Raw genomic sequence first — 21,987 nt, forward strand, 5'->3', positions numbered from 1 at the left:
AGGTAGTATTTTTTAAATTTTTATGTTTGCGCCATCTAGCGGAACTGTTCGGAACTGAATCGTAAAGCAGAGAACTAAATGTATACCGTGAATTGGATGAATGGCTTTGAAGTTGGTTCATTATCACTCTGCGTAGTAATTGGTGATAGGGGCTATAGTACAAATAATATGTACTTGGAAAGTACAATAACCAGCTGATAAGTGAATAAATAAAACTATTTCAGCTTGAGTAATATTTATATTATTATACGAACTGTCAAAGCAGTAACGTGTTAGTGATGTGTTTGGTCTAACAATAAAATATTTGAGGTTATATTTTGAGATTTAGTTTTGTTTTTGTGAGTTAACAGTTTGTAAACACAACATAACCTCTACACGTGTAGGATCAAAGGTATGCATATCGACATTTACGTAAGTACTTTATTTATAAATAGAAGAATATAAAGTATTTATTGATTGAGAATATTGTAAATATTATTACACTCTTATATGAGTAATAGGACTTATTATTATAAGAGTAACAAGTAGCGGCATTTGTGTGATAAGGCCCTACATTATTTTGTTTATTGCGAGACTATCTCAAGTATCTTTATATTCGGGAATTTTCCTACGTTGTTTAGGCGCACAACGCACAAACAAGCTTTAGGGACATAATGATGTTTCTAGGGCACGAAAAAACTTAAAATTCTTACCATAGCTACGGCAAAGATAAATCGGGACAGTAAACCACAAGATAAATAACGACACACCTGTTCACTGGCGGTAAAATATCCATTAAACTGGCCTCTTTCCACTAATGGCTTCCACTACACTCACCTAAAACGTTATCGCATCAAGTAAATGGAACTGTGCGACTGACTCAGTAACTGAGTCGGCGAAAGTGACTTCTTTTTCTTCACACTTGATGCCAGCCGTCGGAACTCAGGCATGTCCGTCACTCTGCACAGCACTCAACCTCCTATAGAAGACACTGGCGCATCCTCAACACTGCATCCGTATACTGGAGTTCGGCAAGAATCGTTTAAGGCTAAATGTTATCGTTTTCGTTTTTCGCACGCACACATCGTTCGTTGCCGACAACCGTCGGTCTTTTAACGTCAAGGTGGACAAAACTACCCACGCGAGGATGTCGTTAATAACGCGAAACGTGATCTCGACTTCTGGAAACACGACAAACCTCTAAAAGTGAACGTACGAACGTAGAGGAGCGAGGGAAGCGAACTCCTGACTGGACTGCGCCTGGGCTGTGCAGGATGCGACCCATTAGGCAAAAAGAGCGTCCATTATTGTATTGTCGTGGGCTTATCGTAACGCCAGTGGTTCTGTCTCAAATTGCCGACCGGGAGCGATAAACGTGTGAGTCGCACTGAATTTGGGGGCGAAGGTATGTCATTTGTAAAATCTATGTCATTTAAATTCTAGCGCGTCTGATGATGATATACACCTCTATTTATATGCAGTATGACTAATCCTGACACTCATAGTGACCTGGGGTTTGATTAAATATGAGGCTAATTAAGTTTTAATTACGTGTGTTTTGAAATTGAGCCCCAAATATGGTCATTATCATAAGAAGCTGTAATAAGCGGCGAAGGGAAGAACCCCGTCACGGGACCGGATCCAGGGTTACTCACGCTCGTTTGTTCAATTGGACAGTTAATTTGAAGCTCTGAAGCCGGCCGCTTCCGTTCATGGTTCACACAGGAACCAAATCGAAATTTATGACAACGACAAAGCGATCTGAGAAACAAAAGCCTATGAAGAAACATTGAAAACTAGCGATACGGATGAAGGAAAACATCATTCCTATAATGATCCTTGTTGTCATCAAGCAAATCTGTTTTAAACTGCAATAAGGATGGAAGCTAAAGATTTCTGTAACTCGAGATGATTTAAAATCCGTGTCGCGCCACTTGCATCTCGATTTATCCGGTTTTGGTCCTCAATTCGATGTATAGGGTTACAGTCCGAACGTACCTATTGCTTTAGACATCATTACAATTATGTTTATTGTGTACTCCTGTTTCTGGTATTTCAGGAGGATTGGATTTTAACTTGTTGGATTTTATTTAGTTTGCTAGGCGAATGACGCAGTCTACAAATTACATCAATTTGCAGCCTACTTTCTTACTTATCGACCTATATAACATATGTTGAACTAAAGCCTTTATATAGTATTATTTGTATCTAAAAAAACAACGGGTTGCACTCCGGGAGTGCCGACAGAAGTGAAAACTCAATGATAACTCAATATTAGCGATTTCATCAAGATGTAGCTTTATTGAATTATATTTGAGTGATATAAAGTTAGAATGTAACTGAGAGATCCTCGTATTTCAGCCCGTACAAGATTAGAACATTGATCTTTATTGCTTAATATAAAAGTCCAGTTTTAAATAATTGACCTGATTATGATACGTTATGACTAAAGTTCTTTGGTGAATAACATTGTCCGTGACACGTGACGTCAGCGTTACGTTACGCGTTACGCTGAATCGAGTTTATAATTTTTTCCCCACCTCAAAAAGTGCTCAGCGCCGCTAAAGAAGTTTTCACTTCAAAAACTACTTGTATTTTAATACGAATTTTCCTTCGCATAAAACCTTCGAAACTCACATCTGATCTTGACTCCTGTAAGCTCTTAGATTATAAATTAATGAAATCGTTTATAATAAATAATTTATACAGGTTTTGAGAATGCAATTACAAATATCCAAAGCAATGTAGACATACAAATTGTTAGGTTGATATACAGGATTATATTAAAATTGGCTTATTGTAAGGCAAATTGTTGTTTAGGAGCAGCTGTTATAGGCCAGTGCCCGATTGCCGTCGCGAGCAAGGATGCCGCAAGTGCCCCAACGAGCTCATAAGGTCACAGTAAGGTGTTCATTTATATCAATATCAAGACATATTGGGAGCATTGGTTCCTTTCTGTAATTTGTTAGCTTGAAACAGTGATCAAGGACACTAAGATGCATATAGAAAAGTTGTATATGTAATGAGTGTTCAGCAAACCGTTACTTTATTGTCAGTTAAATCGTATGGTTCAAAGAGGCACTATGTTTATTTTATGAATTTTTGGATCTATATATTTACACTATAAATAATATGGCTGCCTGTGTTGCTATCAACTCATAATTTCGTATATATTTATTATCCGATTTTAGTCTGACGCGAAAAGAAATATTATGTCTTAAAAAAATCTTGTCTTTGTATGAACTAAGTATATACCTACTTATTAGTGAACTTTAATGTGTGCCAACGTTCAATTCTCTCTTCTTCTGTATATCATATCTTCTCAAACCTTAGATCGACGGAATCATCGATTATATCGATGGGGCCATAACACAAACATTTATTGATTAATTGTCTTGCAAGATTATTTAGGAATGTCTAAATTATAATGTAGGTAATTAATAATAAAAATTGTTTTATTCCTGCCAACTGGCCGACTACTCACAAAGTAATTTTCATAAATCACACTAGAGTTGTGTGAACATACTATTTTAAATAGTTATGCGGTTATGTACCGCTATGTTTAGGCATTGTTTAACTTGATATACGGACTGAAACATAGGTATTGTTCTGTTAATAAACTAAAAAGTTCACTGCATACCTGAATGCTAATATGACTTGCTTCTGCAGAGTTCGAAAGTAAAATTTGCATTGTTAATTTAACAATAGGTACAGAATACAGAATTTATTTCTTATTCTTTCATTTAGAAAAAATGCTATTTCATCTCAGGTTGTTTTATGCGGCGAAGGTTATTCTCAAAATATTTTCTAGCGTCCTATTGTATTTATTTTATTAACCTACTCTGCCGTAGCAAATTGTACATTGGAACGTCAAGTATGTCACAGTAGTCAAATATCTGTCTGTCGAGGCTGACTGTATCTAACTTCCTCCCATTAACATTACGATACAAACTAAATTCCTGCTAATCGTGTTTCAAAAAACCAGGTGTGTGGTAACGGTGTACAAACGTCGAGGCGCGGCGGTCACACCACCCGTCTCCGCCAATCACGGCGGGGGACTTACTCCAGCGTTCTACGATTCACTTTCCTCTTGCTTTTACGTGCACTGTCGAAATGGTTGCACCATCGTATCTGGCTTGAATCTTGAAACGATGAGTCTTTGTCTCACAAAAAAATAGCTGTCATTATAAGTATGGCTGTCATGTTTGAACTGGATTATTAATTTTAAACACATCTATGGTTAGAAGTAGCTGCTAAATTAATTTTGGTAACTTATTGATTTTTAACTATTTTGTATATAAATTTACAATCCTCTATTGAAAAAATGATATTAATTACTTACACACACGCGCTTCTTAATATTAATTACACGCACTCTTTAAAACGAAACTAGAGATTCTGAATTGTTAAAAAAATACCCGTTTATAAATATAAAAACCTCCATTTTTCGCTGTAGGCACATTAATAGTTAACACACAGTTTATGCGCTAAAAAAATATACTTAATTAGGTTTATTTAGTGTTAGCAAAGATAAATTTGTCAATACGATAAATTAATACTAGTATAAATTATTTGTACTAAAACTAAACGAAGATGCAACATTTATTTTGATGCAATATTAATTACGTATTTATTACCTACTACTAAATAGTGAAGTTATTGTTAGTCGATGATATATGATGTGTTGCATATACTACAAACGTGTTTCTGTTACAACTGCAATGACATTTGCTCCCTAAAACTGGTTAGAGAGATAACATTTCAACTAATAACTTGACTGAACCGAATAAAAGTAATATGTATTTGAAACAAATAGCGTCAACTGCATTGAACTGGTATTTTACTAGACGGAATCCTATCTAATGCGCTATGTTATCTTCGGGAACTATGCCGCATTCTAGCGTAATGTTACTTAGTTTCACTACTAAATTAGTTGTACATATTTGTATGAACCTAAGTATATATATTTTAAAGTGTACTTATAAAAATGTTTGTGTTTTCAGTGTATTGAATTACTGCACAGAATGTATATCGGCACTATTCATTCAAAGTTGTAAGCAAGTACGTAAATAGTTTGCTGTTATCCTGAGGTTGTCTGGAAGACATCGCTGTTTACCGATAAGACCGCCTGTTGTTACCTAGTCTTATACTTGCATTTGATTTACTGTGTATTTTTAACTTTATGGTGCACATTAAATTATTTATTTAGTTAGTTTATTGGTACAATTTGTATAATTGGTATATAAAAAATCATACAAAATTAACTTAAATAATATATATCTAAATATTAAATAAAATAAAATATATAAAAAATGTGTTACTTTATTTTATTATACATATTAGGAATCAGTAGTAAGTTTTGTTATTGTCTGAAATGCAATTGTATCTAAACGTTTTTAAAACATTGTATCTGAGTGGCTTAGAGTAATAATACAAATTTAATTACTAGGTCTCCACAGCTTTGTGGAAAATGATTCCCATCATAAACAGCAATTTGCAATTTTGTCACACAATCATTAGATACGCAATTAGTATAATTACTATTATAATAAACGTTCTAAAAATAAAACGTAATCGGCTATTTTCGACTGGACAATTAACACTGTTCGCTGATCTCAATTTATCATTTAATGTCATTGCCATTATATTTAGTCACTATCTCAAAGGTGTTTCGGGTAAATTTGGGTCAAACCGAGTCAATAATTCGGGCGAACAACCTGGTTACAATAACATTGATAAGATAAGGCAAGTAATAAAACAGTGCGAAATATTGAATACCTACTCAAGTATTTTGTAGGTATTATCAGTTGAGGAGTGTCTTTTCAAAAGGGCAAATTTTTGCATGTATTCATAGAGAAATAAGCCCTTTTGAAAAAACCCTCCTCAGTTATTCATTTACTCTCGTAAGGCCTACCATGAAAGTTATTTAATTTCAACCTTGTTGTAGTAAATTGTAATGAATTTCGTATGTCTGAGAAAACAATGAAACAAAAAAAATGCTATTTTATTTGCTATATGAAAAACGCTAATTGGATTGAAATGGAGTGGACATTATAATACATTGGGCCTCTCGAGGCCTGTTTTAAATTTTAAAGATCGATACTTAGTAACGAAAATAATGTTGTAAAATGTTTTTAATATGTTTCATCCAAAATTGTAGGTACACCTGTCCGTTAATTATCATTAAAACGCTTAGTCATCCTACAATTCAGTTGTAAAATGTCAGGAGACATGCCAAATTATTAATTGCAGATAGTAAACGGTAATTTCAACCCCAGTCATAAGCCTTCGATAGCTCAGTTGGTAGAGCGGTGGACTGTAGTAGGTAATCTGAAGTCATCCATAGGTCGCTGGTTCAAATCCGGCTCGAAGGAAACTTTTTGTATTAAGACATGTATTTTAAATGTTTTTTGTTATTTAAACAATTTTTTGTGTATTATTTATATAATATAAAGGTATACTTTCGTTTGGGAAACAATTATTTGAGTAATATTAATAGCTCGTATAAATTATTACTAAATAGGTATTTTAATTTTAATTTATGTGATCTCCTGCGTTTTAATACTAAAGTTTCTTGAGTTGTATAGCGCATGTATAAAAACGTGACCGGATGATATATTGAGGCACTCGACAGAAGCTAAATGGTACGGAACTCGATATTTCCTTATCGTATTGCTAAGTCCCGTGGCTTAAGTATTTTCTGTGGTATAACATTTACATATTCATCCACGAATGTGTCTAAATAAAAAAAGAAAAGAATAACCTGAAAAAGTATAATGAAAAATTAAAAAAAGGAACACTGTTTCCGCCCGGGATCGAACCGGGGGCCTTGTGCGTGTGAAGCACACGTGATAACCGCTACACTACGGAAACTTGAGAACTGATGGCGAAATTTTTAATCACATCACAATCATAGGCTCCTTTTTAAATTTCCACTTACCTTAACCACAGCCACGAGCGCCAAAAAACCAAAATAGCAAACAAAATCCACGGAAAAAAAAACCCGAGCCGCGGGCGCCCTCTACAACGGCGCTTGGAAGGCGTTTGGCCCAACACGACGCATTTCTCTTTTATACCCTAACAAATTGTATGGCGCGGTGACCACCCGCTGAATGCGTTCATTACATTCGTATTATGGGAGTGTTTTATGTTCCGCAAATTCGTAATAGAGATCCGCACCCTGTCTGTCATTTTTATACCCCGTACTACAAACACAGGACTACGACTTTTATATCGTTGTACGCTGCATCCATTGACGCTTGACGCTGAAATATACCAATACATTTTGAGTAAAAGCAGCAATGGATATCGTGCTTTCCGATTTAGTAGCTTACGTTATGTGTCTTGGTGCGGTCTCAAGGAGACGTCCTGCGTCAGTGGACTGATTATTCCATGTTAGTCAAAGAAATGTGTAGCAAAATTACTTTTCATCATGTTTTATTATCAATCTCATACGTTTTGATGTAGCAAATTGCTTGAATATTTTTATAGCTGTCTATGATAAATATTTTTAACCTTCAATGCAAGGGCGGAGCGATGTTTTAAATATATTATATATATATATATATAATATGAGGCTTGGACTACAATACATATGTATAGGTATGTTAAACTTATCTCAATTTTAAGCTATCTAAGCTGGACATAACTCATTACTAAAAACGATTAGGCTTTAATACTAAAGGATAGCATAGCTTTCAGAAACCGTAGAGATTTTACCTTTTTTTGCTGTTGTGTTGTACAGTCAAGAGCAAAATTATGGGTGCAATTTGTGCCGGAGCTATAGAAAATATTTTTGAGTAAGATTATATATGTACCTAGTAGTAAAACACTTTATTGTTCAAAAATCAAAACAAAACAGGAAAAATAACATTTGTCACTAGTAAAAAGGCGAACTTATCCCTTTAAGGGATCTCTTCCAGTTAATCTTTGAACAATTTAGGGAAAATTGGAGTCCCAATTGGATTGGTTACGCTGTGCACCCTTATTTTTGCACCCTTTAATAGTTTTAAAAATGTATAACGCAGATATAATTAGAAAAGGAAGGATAAAACAGACCCCACATAATGTATTTCAGTCAGATGACATGATCATTATCATCAACAACATCAATGACGAGACGAACAAACAACTTTATTTACCATTTCCTTTATCGATGGCGCCACTGTCTACGTACAACCATGATGTCTGTACGCGGCGCCGTTAGTTCAAACTTCGTCCGCCGGCAAAAGTAACGTAGTATTCAGTTTATGTACTATTTCCCTTATCGGTGGCGCCACCGTCTACGTCTAACCATAGTGTCCGTACCCAGTGCCGTAAGTTCCAACTTTGTCCACCCGCAATGGTAACGTGGTAGTTATTGTGTTTAGTAATTTATGGGCAATTTTCAATTTTTACTGGAATGACGGATATTGTGGCGTCCTCCGGGTTAAGGGGGAGTTGGTGAATACATAAGTAGGTACCCTTGTTCCATTTTTTTAATTAAACTGTACAAAAGGAGTGGTTGCATTCTCTATTGTCGATCCTTCAATTTTGGTCTGATTATTGAATGTAGGCACAGAGTCGTACAGCGCCATCTAAATGACGAATTCGTCTTAGAGCTGATTTATCACTGTGAGAGCCTTTATACACGGTGTAACATGAGTCAACCGAATAATTTTAACAGCGTATTCCTGATCATATTTAGAGACAAAAATGTCCTATAAACTTTTTAAAAAAACGCCTAGTTTCAGAGATAACATTAATTTAAAAATAAACAAGTTTTTGTCGTTACATAATGTAAAAAGCCTTTTTGATGGTAATGTTGCTGCTATGGGACGTAGTCTAAACATCCTTATTGATAGATGTCAAAAAGTGACAAGTAACACTTTGCAAAAAGAAGGTTTTACGAAAAAAAAATGTAAAAATCAATTTTAAGTAACAAGTTTACAAATACATTCAAAATATTTAAAAAACAAAACAAATAAAAAATTTTTTTTTTTGCGAAATTGACCTAAACTCATATTACATTTTTTCCTTCTTTTGACCTCAGAAATGCGTGGTTAAAATTATTCGGTTTCCTCATGTTACACCGTGTATAATGTTTATAGAAATAGAAATGTTTATTTGCCAGAATACGTTACAATTAGGTCTTAATACAGTTTTAGTTTCAGTATTCAGTCGACATAAAGCCAACATGCAAAATGTTTGTAAATTACATTTACTAGTAAGGTACAACATCAGGTACATGCATAAAATGTCAATAATCTTAATAAAACAATGTCAATTCATTACAAATAAATTATAGAATAAATCACTGATAAAACTAGGGCCTATTTGGCGTTCTGTAAACGTTTACAACACTATTATAGTCCTAATCATGAACACTAATTAGCACGCTCCAAAACGTTCTCAGGCGGCGTAGCACGGCGGCGTTTTTATCCCTTGTCACCATACCTGTCACGTTCTAATAAGTATGTAAGTGCGAAAGGGACGCGCATAGTGATAGTCGATAAAAATGGAACCGTGCTGCGCCCGCAGGACTTTTATACAGTACCAAATGTTGTTACTTGGGCTCTAGGTACTTTCTTTACTGGGCAGGTATTTAAACAGCTTAACCTTAAGCTATTTATAGTGTCAATTCGCTGACATTCCGTGTTTTATTGTCTAATGCGCTATCGGCGCACGAGTGGGTTTCTAATACTACATTCTAGTGGCAGAGGTATACAGTATGTGTCTGACCATGGGGCTTTAATTCCAGGGCTTGATTTTACTCTCTAAACTGAGCTACTTTTACTATGAGACCAACCCTAAAATCGGAGAAAATTTTTTGGCTTTTCCATAGAAAACGTCGACATCTGATCAGACAAAATGTATGAAAACGTAAAAGATTTTTTTGGGATTTCGGCATTGGTGCCATAATAAAAGTAGCTCAATTTGGCGAGTAGAATCGAGCCCTGGATTTAAAGCCCGATGGTCAGTAACACCCTGTATACTTAGCAAATTAGTTTCAGTGCTCCAAGTGCTCACGCTCTATGGCTAATTAAGGTCTAAATTTGGATTTTACGAGTATATTATATATGGATACAAAAATGAAAGTTCGTCATTTGATACAATCAGTGAGTCCGACTCAGATTTGCCATTTTGTTATAGATTTTAACTCGTTTGACTTTGAAATTGCTCACGTACGCCGATTGGTGTAGGTACAGTCACCTGCAATAATATGTTACACAACGAAGGCCGCAAAAATATCTGACACGATCTTATTTGTAGAGCCACAAGGGCGTGTCACATATTTTTGCGGCCTTCGAATAGTAACATATTATTGCAGGTGACTGTACCTATTCGAAACAAACGGTACGGGAACATCTTAGCGGCGGCGTAAATGCTAGGTAATTTCGTCATTACCTATAACGAAATCTTCTAGATCCAGAATAGTCGGCCAAGTTACATTTATTAAAAATAACGCACCTATATACTTGCTCATGCTCAGATACTAAACGGTTCGTTATTAAAAAAAAAAAACTAAAATGTAATATTTGACGTTTTAAAACAACCTATTCTTGACATCCGCATCCGCAGATGTGAGCCTTTAATGCCGCGGATGTTAAAAAATCTGCACCCGCAACATCCCTGGTTCGTACCTACGAGCTACGTGAAATGCGCGGCAATCACCAAGACGATGGTCAAGGTCGCATCAAAACCAGTTTACGACCATAACAAATTGCTAAAATGAGCATCCACCTCCACCAAATTTCAGGACTATTGTGATTTCGACCTTTATCCTAGTTCGATTTTATTAGTTCCATAGCATGGACATATATATTACTTCGTAAGGACGCGGCTAACGAGCACTAAAAAGGGGGCCGCTACATGGGTGTGATATTTGCATTTATCACACCCCGGCGCTCAGTCGTGTGGCGAATTGCGCAGTAGAAAGTTGTCACGCAGCATAACACAAAAATGCCTTATTGCGTTGTAAAAGGGTGCAAAAACCATTATAGGAAGTATAAGAAAAAAAATGGGATCTCATATCATCGGTAAGTAATTTCCAATTAGGTTTATTTATTGCTTAAAACCAATTTTAAACGATAATTTTATTTCATTCTCACGAGCAACTGATGTTCGCTCGTACGTCATAGCGCTAATGCATTAACCTTGTAAGGACGTCATTTCTCTTTGGAAGTTATTATGAAGTAGAAATGCATACTGCGTGATTTGTATAGGTAAATCTACTTAAATATGATTAGTTGATTACCTACCGGATATAATTACCGAAATTAAAGTACCTATTGTCTGTCTTACAGAGTTTGTTCCCGTTTCTTTTACATAATTATTAAAAACATTCGAAATAACAAGATCAAGTATTTGTTATTGTTTTATTCGTTGACTTAGGTACCTAGTATATTGATTCTTGTCAGGTATAAGTTTTTAATTAACTGTAGGTAAAACTCAAAAAAAATTAACAGGTGAGCGCTAGAAACAAAGCGCGCATTTTCAAACACCGATTAATTCACATCGCTGTATTTAATACTTTCCATTACCTACTTATATTTTTGCATCATATTTGTGGACAGGTGGCACGCTCTCGTTTCGGAGGCCAAGATTCTCTTTGGATCACTGAGCCAAAATAGTTAGTTTGTATTGCTGTTTCCTTCTTTTTTACTCTACCTGTTTTGCAAGCAAGAAACTAACAGAAATAGTTGTTCGCCGCATTTTACTCGCGAAAGCTCGGGAGGTACTTATCGAACTGTACTGCTGTAGCTAATAGCTCGGCCAAATTGTCGACCTTGACAGAGCCGGCTTACACAGGACGGCACACCGTACTGCGCGAATGTTTAAAATATTGCATTGCCGCCTGAGACGATAATGACATCACGAAATAACGTAGAAGAACGGAAACTTATAAGGATAAGTTCGCCCATTTTAATACAATAAATATGTTAACTAAAGCATTTATTACGAGAATCATAAGTAATACATAGGCAAAGGGTTAGGTTAAGACATATGTAGGTAGGGTAGAAAAGGGGTTTCAGTCGATGTGTGGAAGGGCGGCACCGTCGTCGAACCCAAGCCACCTGGCGGGGGACTTAAACCGGTGGCGTGTGCCTCGGATGCACATGGTGGTGGCACGTATAACGGCGTTACTGATCCTGCATCTCAGCCAGCCCAGTACAGTACTTAGAGATCGGTTCCAACGTTGAGATATGGTTTCTGTCATATGTTTTATAACGGAGGACATTTGGGGTGCATAGACGCTGTCAACAGATGTTACAAGTGGTGTGAAAGTTGCATGTCGCATTTCACAGGCCGTGGAATATTTTCTCTGTTTTTCGTCTTCAGCTGATTTTAGTACAGATAATATGTCACGGGTCTTGAGAGGTAAGAAGGAGCGTCAGTGTCGACGACACGGATATCAAACAACGCCAACAAATACAACAAATAATTTTGATTAACCATAAACTTAATCGACGCTCTTCTGATATAAACCGCGAATAAACTTAACAAGCCTTGTACGCCCGTACAAAGTTATCGCGAGAGTCGAGCTCACGTAGTTGTACGCAGTGTGTAACAGATGGCGCTTTTTTGCTGACATGAAGATCGCAACGGGCAATTCGTATGCATGCGCTCATCCATAGTTTATATCTATGTTCCATAGCCACTTTGAAGGGAAGGCCGGGTAGCAGGAGTAGACATGTGTAAGTAATGCTCGTAATATCACAAATGAGATATCTCTCGAACACGTAATATGCCATTACTCGTCACTCCGAGAAATCAACCATTACTTCAAACATTACGCATCACGCGAGCCGAGCGCCGAGCGCGCGACCACGCGAACGCCAACGACCGGCCGAAGCGCGCGAAATGGATTCAATTCCACTTAGGTTGACGCGCCGATATGAATGGTCAGTTAAAGTCTACTCACAGAGCGCGTAATGTGTAATGCCACTTGTGATAGTGTCATGTTTGTTCGCCATGCCATGATTGCTTTGTTATCTCACTCGCACTCGATCTCAGCGCTCGGTCGCTCTCGCTCTGCGATGCTTTCGGCTATCTTCGGAATAATTCGGATCGGTCCGCTCGGCCGATCGCCGCTGTGCGTTTAAGTAGTCGCAAATTTCACTAATATTCTTACGAATAAGATTTTCTGCATCTGCAATAGATTTAAAACTCTAATGCGTCCGCGTAGAGTTTAAAATGTTTTCTTATAAGAAGAGAAGGACGCGGCTAAATCGAGTAATTAATTTGAGATTTTGAAGTTGACGAAAACAAAACCGTTTTTTATTATTGTTGTGAAATGTTTGGTTGACTTTCGCGGTTCGCGGCGCTAAGTACGACTTATTACTTGTTTATCCCGTAATTTAATTGTGGATTAGTGCATATGAGTGTAGAAATTTGATTTGTGTATATACTGTATATAGGCTGTTTATTTATTTATTTATTATATCCGAGGCGCCATAGAATCACTAGAGTGCCGTGGATGCGCTGCGTAATTGAGGAGATAACTGTAATGTGGCCATCTCGCGCGCGCCCGCGCGCTGTTTCACGTGCGGGTCATGTTTCGAGTGATGAGTGATGTGATATCTCAGTGTACCATTACGTGTTCGGAAAAGTGATGTGATATAGCATCACTTTTCGAAGCACTGTTTCGCGCATGTCTAAGCAGGAGTAGTGGTCTAAAAAGCTAGACGTGGCCATAAGAGTACCTACCGATGTGCAGTCGAAAAGTTTCCGAAATTGCAAAATTTTTACATAGTAAAATTTCGAAACCTCTAATTTATTAGGTAATCTATTAATTGTATGTACCGATCTCGATCACAATGAAAAAATCAACGATGAACAACTCTGGTGAAAGTGGGACTCGCTCGAACCCACATCTTTGGATTGCCGGTCCAATGCCTTAGCAATCTAATTTAATATATTTTATGGTGATTGCAATTTTTCATTTCCAAAATGAGAGTTTCCTTTGTTTCCTGTGAAATTCCGATTGTTTTTCGAACTTTTTGCAAACTTTCATTAGGTACTGCGAAGTCTGTACCGAGTTAGCTTGGTTTAACCCTAGTAAGGTAAATAGGTACCGTAAAATGGGGTGAGTTGGGTGAAATTTGACTTTCAAACCTCGATAAAATTTTATTTTTACATGTGAAAACTGAATGGTGTATATAATAAGTGGTTCGGACGTTTGTATTTTATTTTGGGTAGTTCCATTTCATAACTTTGACGATAAAGAGGAAAACCCACGTCACCCCGTAGTGCCTCGTATTTGGGGTGAGAGGGTTTTTCATACAAAGGTGATTTTGGAAGATTGTTGGATCGATTTTTTATTATTATGCGTATTACTATAGCCCCATTTTAAATTTGAATACATTATTTTTGTAGCAGTAGCCTTAAAATCCCTTCTCACCCCCCTCTCAAACCTTCTCTCCCCATTCATAACCCAACTCTCTCCGCGAAACCTACTCACCCCGTTTTACGGTACCTAATTTAATTATAAACTCTCTTTACAGCAACCATGTCCGTAGAAGGCGTAATGGTATCCTACAACTACTCGGAGGACGGCGAGCACTCCAACATCATCACCGTCTCCGCGTCAGGAATGAAGTTCTCCAAGCGCTGGGTCCTCACCCACGGCTCCATTCTGTCGCCCCTCAAACAGGTCACATTTACACTTATCCTTCTCTCTCGTTTCACTCTGGACAGAGTGAGAAGGCGTGAGGGTGTCCTACTACTCCGAGGACGGCGAGCACTCCAACATCATCACCTTCTCCGCGTCAGGAATGAAGTTCTCCAAGCGTTGGGTCCTCACCCACGGCTCCATCCTGTCGCCCCTCAAACAGGTCACATTTACACTTCTCCTTCTCTATCGTTTCACTCTTGACAGAGTGAGAAGCCGATTTGGTGACAAGCTTCGCAACCCGCTGCCACCTTTCTCCGTGTTGGCTGCCTTCCGGGCACATTCATGTGCCCAAATTTTGCGTTTCACTCGATAGCAAAGTTTGTTTAAATCTCGCAGCGTTAAAGATTCCATTTTTCGAGCCACTCGCTACGCTCATGGTTAAATTTTGGGATCTTACACTTGCTCGGGTATCAACATTAGGAGGAGTTAAACAACAACTTTGACCCCTTGTAAAAAAAATCAGTAGGTATTATTACAAGCTTTTATTTAGTTTCACCTGACCGTTGTCTGTCTGTCTGTCTGTAATCAAATCTTGCAAGTTAAATTTGATCCACTTCCCGGTTTCCGATTGAGCTGAAATTTTGCATACATACGTAAGTCGGGTGACAATGCAATATTATGTTGTCATGGAGCTGATCTGATGATGGAGACCGGAGGTGGCCATAGGAACTCTGTGATAAAACAACGAAACCTAATTGTGTTTGGGGTTTTTAGAATTCTCTCGATGAGTATTAGTTGCCTGTGGAAAGAAAAGTACAGTCAGCGATAAAAGCTTGTACCAAAAATGAAATTTTTGCCAAAAACTTATTTATATTATTCCTGAGGTTTCAGAAAACTGATCACTCATTATTAATCTTACAGGCACAAGCCATCAACCACGCGAGAGGCAACCCTATATTGAAAGAGGAGTTCTACGACAACCTGCCGGAGATATACGTGACGTGCGAGAGAGAGACAAAAGAGGGGAACGTGTACGACGACGTGGAGAGGCTTAGTAGGGAGAGGGATGATGAACTGGAGCATAGCAGTTACCAGATTAGAGTGCTTACTGGAAGGTGAGTTTTACCATCATCATCATCATCATCATCTCAGCCATAAGACGTCCACTGCTGAACATAGGCCTCCCCATTTTTTGGGGGGTGAATGCCATAATCGCCACGCTTGGCAGGCGGGTTGGCGATCGCAGTCGAGTACTTACACCGAATTTGAGGGACGCTGCTGCCCGTCCACCGGTGGTCTTGGACGTGGTTTAAGGACATACCCGGGTCCGAGTTTTACCATACAGAAACATAAGTGACAAAACAAACAAGAGTGATAACTCTATACCACAGAATAAATAATAGTACTAAGTACAGAAGACTCACTCTCTAACAAAACGCGTCTGTTACGATCAGCACAGATATGGCCGCTAGGTGGCGACAGCGCCACGTGCGGCTTGTGGCAAACCCCAAAATTGGGGCCGAACGGATGTACTTTTAGCTACCTGTAGCAAAGCGACGAAATCGCGGAGTGAGACACGCCTGTCTATACATCAGTTCTTACCAAAACGCGAGTCATTTCGTAGACGACATCTAGCGTCAAGTAATAGTTGACAATACGAGTAGGTACATGTCGCGACGACCGAAAATTCTAATGCTCAACAATAGGGAATATTACGCGAAACTCTGCGTAGGAGGCGCCACTACCACCATCCGTCACAATCTGGGGTAGAGATGCACCGGATATCCGGTTACTATCCGGTATCCGGCCTATCCGGCCATTAATTTACTATCCGGCCGGATACCGGATAGTGACCCACTATCCGGCCGGATACCGGATAGTGACCCACTATCCGGCCGGATACCGGATAGTAACATTGCTTGATTTCGGAGTAAACCAATTAGATTTAAGAAACAAACACGGTCATATTCATACCTATTTATTATTTTAAAACAATTTAATCATTCCATTGACTTGCACGCGCACTCATTTCGTACCTAGAAATGAGTCCGCGCGAACGTTTACTAGGAAACAGGTCAAACCTGCAGAATGCGCACCTGAAAAACCGAAATGTAGGTATTGTTCCGCTGGCCGAATATTCGGCGGCCGGATACCGGATATCCGGCCGATGTATAGGCCGAATATCCGGTATCCGGTATCCGGCCAAACAACTATCCGTTGCATCTCTAATCTGGGGTCTACCGCGAAACAAGAAAATTGAAATTTCGTTACCTAATCTCTATCACTCTTGATTATTCGAGCGATAAAGAGGCAGGCAGGCATGTCGACTAAAAAACCGGGAAAGTGCGAGTCGGACTCGCGCACGAAGGGTTCCGTACCATAATGCAAAAAAGGCAAAACGGTCACCCATCCAAGTACTGACCCCGCCCGACGTTGCTTAACTTCGGTCAAAAATCACGTTTGTTGTATGGGAGCCCCACTTAAATCTTTATTTTATTCTTTTTTTAGTATTTGTTGTTATAGCGGCAACAGAAATACATCATCTGTGAAAATTTCAACTGTCTAGCTATCACGGTTCGTGAGATACAGCCTGGTGACAGACGGACGGACGGACGGACGGACGGACAGCGAAGTCTTAGTAATAGGGTCCCGTTTTACCCTTTGGGTACGGAACCCTAATTACGCGAAACTCTGCGTAGGAGGCGCTACTACCACCATCCGTCACAATCTGGGGGTCTACCGCGAAACAAGAAAATCGAAATTTTGTTATCTAATCTCTATCACTCTTGATTATTCGAGCGATAAAGAGGCAGGCAGGCAGGTCGACTAAAAATAACTCGCGTTTTGGTAAGAACACTTATGTAGATATGGAGTTACCCCTCTTAGGCCTAAGTCGTTTTCACCCGCCGCCCGCAGCCGACAGCGGCCAGCCTCCCGCGGCGTCTGAATGGTATGTTCGGAAATGCTCGGGAGTGGTCGTTTTCGGGGGGACGCCGCACGCGGCGGGCGAAGTGAAAACGACTTAGGCCTTATCCTTACTTATATGTACTTCTCTATGACTATAGCTACCCCATTCTACGTAGATAGAGTCGGACCAAGCTAACTTTGCATTTCATTTCCAGATGTGGCAATGTCATCATTGATGTCAATTTTTTATGAAAGTAGACGTTTAATAATAATACCCCCTCATTGAATAATTTTACGGTTTAGACTACTTGTATTAAGTCACAACACAACACAACACAGCACAATCTCAATACAAGTAATACAGTAAGTAAGTATAAGTAGTAGTAGGTACAGTCAGCCAAGAAAGTGGTCTACCACTTTTCGACTCTATCAATCAGATGATGGAGTAGGTACTCTAGAGTCTAAACCGTAAAATTATTCAATGTTAGTATGTCTAAAGCCTCCTCCACACTCGTGCGCGAATCGCGGCGCGAAGCCGCGAACGCGAGTGTGGCGTCGATTTTCGCAGACAGCGAAATCGACTCCACACTCGCGTTCGCGGCTTCGCCCGCGATTCACGCGCATAGTCTGGAGGGGGCTTCACAACAGTTTAAATTCGAATACCTCACTTTGGTCGGTTCAAATCGGTGTAAAGTTAGCCTAGTCAGCCTCTATCAAACTCGGGTTGAGCCGAGGCGAATTAAGAAAGCATTTCTCAAATTGGTCCGAAGGGGAATAATGGCCTGTTAATTGTTACGTTATTGATTTTACTATAGGTACCTAAAGATAAATATACGAAGGTGATTGTTACCATAGAAACAACCTAATTTTCGGGAAATGAATTTCACTAGATATGAAATAGTAAAGATATGTGACGTTCCACGGAAAAAGGTACCTTTGGCGGCCGCAATAATATTGGAGCGGCGTTAATAATAGCGTAAGCGCCAACCGCCAGTCCGCCATAAGGTACCTTTTGCCGTGGAACGTCACATATCTTTACTATTTCATATCTAGTGAATCTTTAATTCATTTCCCGAATCGCGCCGCTAGTTTAGTAATAGGTATAGTGTGTGGAGAGAGTGTAGTGTAGTGTGTAGTGTGTAGTGGTGTGTGTGTGTGTCTTATAGTTTTACTATACCTTATTAGTAAATTTACTCAAGTACCTATTTAATATAGGCATTTGAGTGAATTCTGGCACAACCACTTTGTTCAGTTTGTCTGTTTGTTGTGAGAAAAAGGCGGTAAATTTAAAAAACATAGGCGATGTGTTGATATCCCATAGAAAATTTGAGAATCGCGCCTTTTTCTACTGACAAATTGTGCGTTTGACTCATTGACTTATATCTCAGGACGGGTCTTGCGGGCACTAAAAATGGCACCTATTGTATACTAGTTCGGCGGTGTCACTTACGACTTCGAGCCAATCGTGCAGTCTAACGCAAGTAGTTGCGACCAATAGCGTTGTAGCGGTGGCACACCGCTATACTGGCCCCATTCATGCCCCATTCTTGTTGCCCGTAAGCTGTAAGTTGCTGAGATATAGGTACGTGAATGGTTTGAGTATAATAATTTATAATGGTTGGTCATAATGATTGTTGCCAAAAACTTACCGTGTTTTAGGGTAGTCCACGTCTGGCAATGCCCGATCCTGAGCCGCTGCGTTGACGATATCCTCTACAGTTGGACCATCGGGCACCGCGACGGCGACATAGAGAAGCAAACGCAGCTGGGCAAGGCCCTACTTTCAGTGTTCGTTCTGGTAGACTTAGAAAGCGACGACCGAGGTAAGTCACCTTTTAGCCTTCGTTCATGTCTGGCTGGCTAAAGCGGACAGTCCTACGTATTACCACAGAATAATTAATAGTACTACCGTACAGAAAGGAAACTTCCTATAAAACCGAAGTTTGACAGCGGTTCAGGGTCGAATCATGCTGTCCCTTCCTAATATATGGCACTATCGCTTTCGGCTATTTATTAGGGTTGTCAAAAATCAAGTGATTATGTTATCTGTGGTCGTGCACGCAAAAGGAAGTCAAGTGGTACCAACCCTAATAATAGCACGGAGCAATGCTGAGCCGAGCGGAGCCGAGTTTGACCGAAGTCAGGAGTTTCGCACCCCTGGTATTAAAAGTTTTTATTTAACTTGCAATGTACCTAATCTATGTTTGTCCGGGTCAAATCTTGCAAGTTCAATTTGACCCACTTCCCGGTTTCAGATGAAGCTAAAAATGTGCATACATAATGTCGGGTGACAATGCAATGGTATACCATCGAGCTGATCTGATGATGGAGACAGGAGGTGGCCACAGGAACTCTGTGATAAAACAACGAAACCTTGTATTTAGGGTTTTTATAATTGTCTCGATGATCTAATTGAGCGATAAAAGCCTGTACCAAAAATGGACTTTTTGCCATAAGCCAACTTAAAATAGTACTAATTATTTCATTCGGAATAGAGTTGCATTTATTTGTTTCATAACAGAAAACATTCAACCATATCCTACATTATTGATTTTAAATTCAACTGCTAATTTGCCTTGGACAGTCACCACACCTTGCTAAATTGGAAATTCTATAGGGTAAGTATTGAGCAACCAATTCAGCTAGGACCCTAAATATCGCAACAATCGTGGGGCGTGATCGTACATAAGATGGGCCTTAGAGTATACTGTATAAAAGACGCCGCGAGGCGACAGTGTTTAAACAAATATACGACAGGAAATCCCACGTGGAAAACTTTCGGAAATTACTCATAGGTATTTTTGTATGTGAATCGAAACTTCAATTTCGATAATGAAAGTTTCCTTTCTTTCCTGTAAGATTTTACTAAAATTTTCGTCAAATTTCCGATTTTTTGGATTTTTTCTGCCACTTGCACATCTGTATATAGTCGCACCAATAAAAATCTGCAGCGGATTTGATAGCCCACGCAGTGTAACTAAGTGTTATGTATACGTCATAATTTCATAGAAGTTCAAAATCGCTGCAGACTTTTTACGGTTTGACTTTATTAGGTATTAGTTACTACATAGTTTGATAACGCAGCATGAAGATGATGCTAGACTAAGGCCACCTTGCACCATCCCACTGACCCGGGGTTAAGCGGAGTAACCGTCAACCCAGTGTCAAATTGTACTGGTAACTATGGTAACTCCAGGTTTAACCAGGTTAGTGGTATGGTGCCAGTGAGCTTAGGAGGGTTAGAAATAAAATACTTTTAAGACAGTATCGAAATCGTAATATTATTTAATAATTTGTAGTAGGTAGTTCAAGTTTATGTTGAGGTGTTTTTGCTCAGTCCGGACAGTCCGGTTCCTGTTTTTGTGCGCCACATTTTGCACGCCCATGGTCATGCTCTTCAGCACATATTTTCTCCATTTCTGGAATAAACGATATTTAAATAAGTAATATTTATTTTTCCAATATAGGTAGGTACATACTTGTATGCAACAAACAATAAAAAGCCTTAAAATTAAAATTAAAAAGTAAGCTTAAAAATAAACTATAAATAGAAAATTTGCCCCAAATCGCCGTCTATTGGCAGCATTGCCACGTTGTATGGCAATGCTGATCCGCTGCGCTAGAAATGACCCAGCCCTCTGGTTACGCGACCATTCAAGTATTTTGTTACACTAACCTCATTTTAGAGTCCGCTTAAGCTAAATTTTCACAGACTTGAATATAACGAAGTGAGAGAATGTCATTATAAACGTCATATTTTTATTAAAGGCTTTGCTACACTTTGTCATTGAAAATACTACACAGAGTTAGTTTGGTCCGACTCAGCGACTCTACATTTTTTGGCAGTACTTATACAATATCAACAGCTTCATTATTTTAATTAATAAACAATCTCAAGAATTTATAAAAAAAGCTCTACAAGTTTTGGCTAGGCGCGAGTGGACCACGTTCGCATTTTTATCGCACCACATCCCTGGCACAGGACCTGGCCTGAAAGTGACAGGCATAGTGACAAGTGATAAAAATGCAACCATGCTGCCATCGCAGTTTAGTATAGGTATATCGATGCGCACCGTGATAAGGCACTCACCCTTCCTCGGGTCCTCAGATAGTGTGAAGTCATTCCTCCACTTCCACACTGTCAGCATGTGAGACCTGGGGGCTGGTAGCAACGTGTAACATTGTCGATTGCGTCCTTCTTGATCATGACGGCTATGCCCAGCGCTATGCCGCCGAAAAGCATGGCGTGCTTCGAGATATATCGCTGTGCACCGTGATAAGGCACTTACCCTTCCTCGGGTCCTCAGCTAGTGTGAAGTCATTCCTCCACTTCCACACTGTCAGCATGTGACTCCTCGGGGCTGGCAGCAGCGTATAGCACTTGTCGATGGCGTCCTTCTTGATCATGCCGGCTATGCCCAGCGCTATGCCGCCGAGGAGCACGGCGTGCTTCGAACCGAGGTAGTGCGCGAGGATTGGGCCGCAGGCGAAGCCTCCTGAAATTG

The 21,987-nt window shown here is 39.2% G+C and overlaps 2 protein-coding genes and 2 non-coding genes across 7 annotated transcripts in view; 2 read left to right on the top strand and 2 right to left on the bottom strand.

Annotated features, from left to right (window-relative positions):
• LOC134672104 (CHH-like protein) overlaps positions 1-1,228 on the bottom strand; it is a 79,778-nt gene extending 78,550 nt beyond the window's left edge. Inside the window, exon 1 of one of the 2 annotated variants that reach the window (XM_063530018.1) lies at positions 817-1,228. The gene's annotated coding sequence lies outside the window, so the exon portion shown is untranslated. The remainder of the gene's footprint in view (positions 1-816) is intronic. The other variant, XM_063530016.1, reaches the window with a different exon arrangement.
• The window catches only part of LOC134672077 (peroxisomal leader peptide-processing protease-like), a 31,483-nt gene continuing 9,593 nt past the window's right edge, over positions 98-21,987 (top strand). For 2 of the 3 annotated variants that reach the window (XM_063529978.1, XM_063529980.1), the window contains exons 1-4: positions 98-391; positions 14,466-14,614; positions 15,497-15,690; positions 19,142-19,305. In XM_063529978.1, the coding sequence (XP_063386048.1) occupies positions 14,471-14,614; positions 15,497-15,690; positions 19,142-19,305 (502 nt within the window). In that variant the 5' untranslated portion in view covers positions 98-391; positions 14,466-14,470. The other variant, XM_063529981.1, reaches the window with a different exon arrangement.
• On the top strand, positions 6,265-6,353 carry Trnay-gua (transfer RNA tyrosine (anticodon GUA)). The gene is given in 2 exon segments: positions 6,265-6,301; positions 6,318-6,353. It is a non-coding gene; the product is annotated as a tRNA-Tyr (tRNA).
• On the bottom strand, positions 6,780-6,852 carry Trnav-cac (transfer RNA valine (anticodon CAC)). Its single transcript has one exon. It is a non-coding gene; the product is annotated as a tRNA-Val (tRNA).

Source organism: Cydia fagiglandana, chromosome 16, assembly GCF_963556715.1.
Source record: "Cydia fagiglandana chromosome 16, ilCydFagi1.1, whole genome shotgun sequence".
In the NCBI taxonomy this organism is placed as follows: domain Eukaryota; kingdom Metazoa; phylum Arthropoda; class Insecta; order Lepidoptera; family Tortricidae; genus Cydia; species Cydia fagiglandana.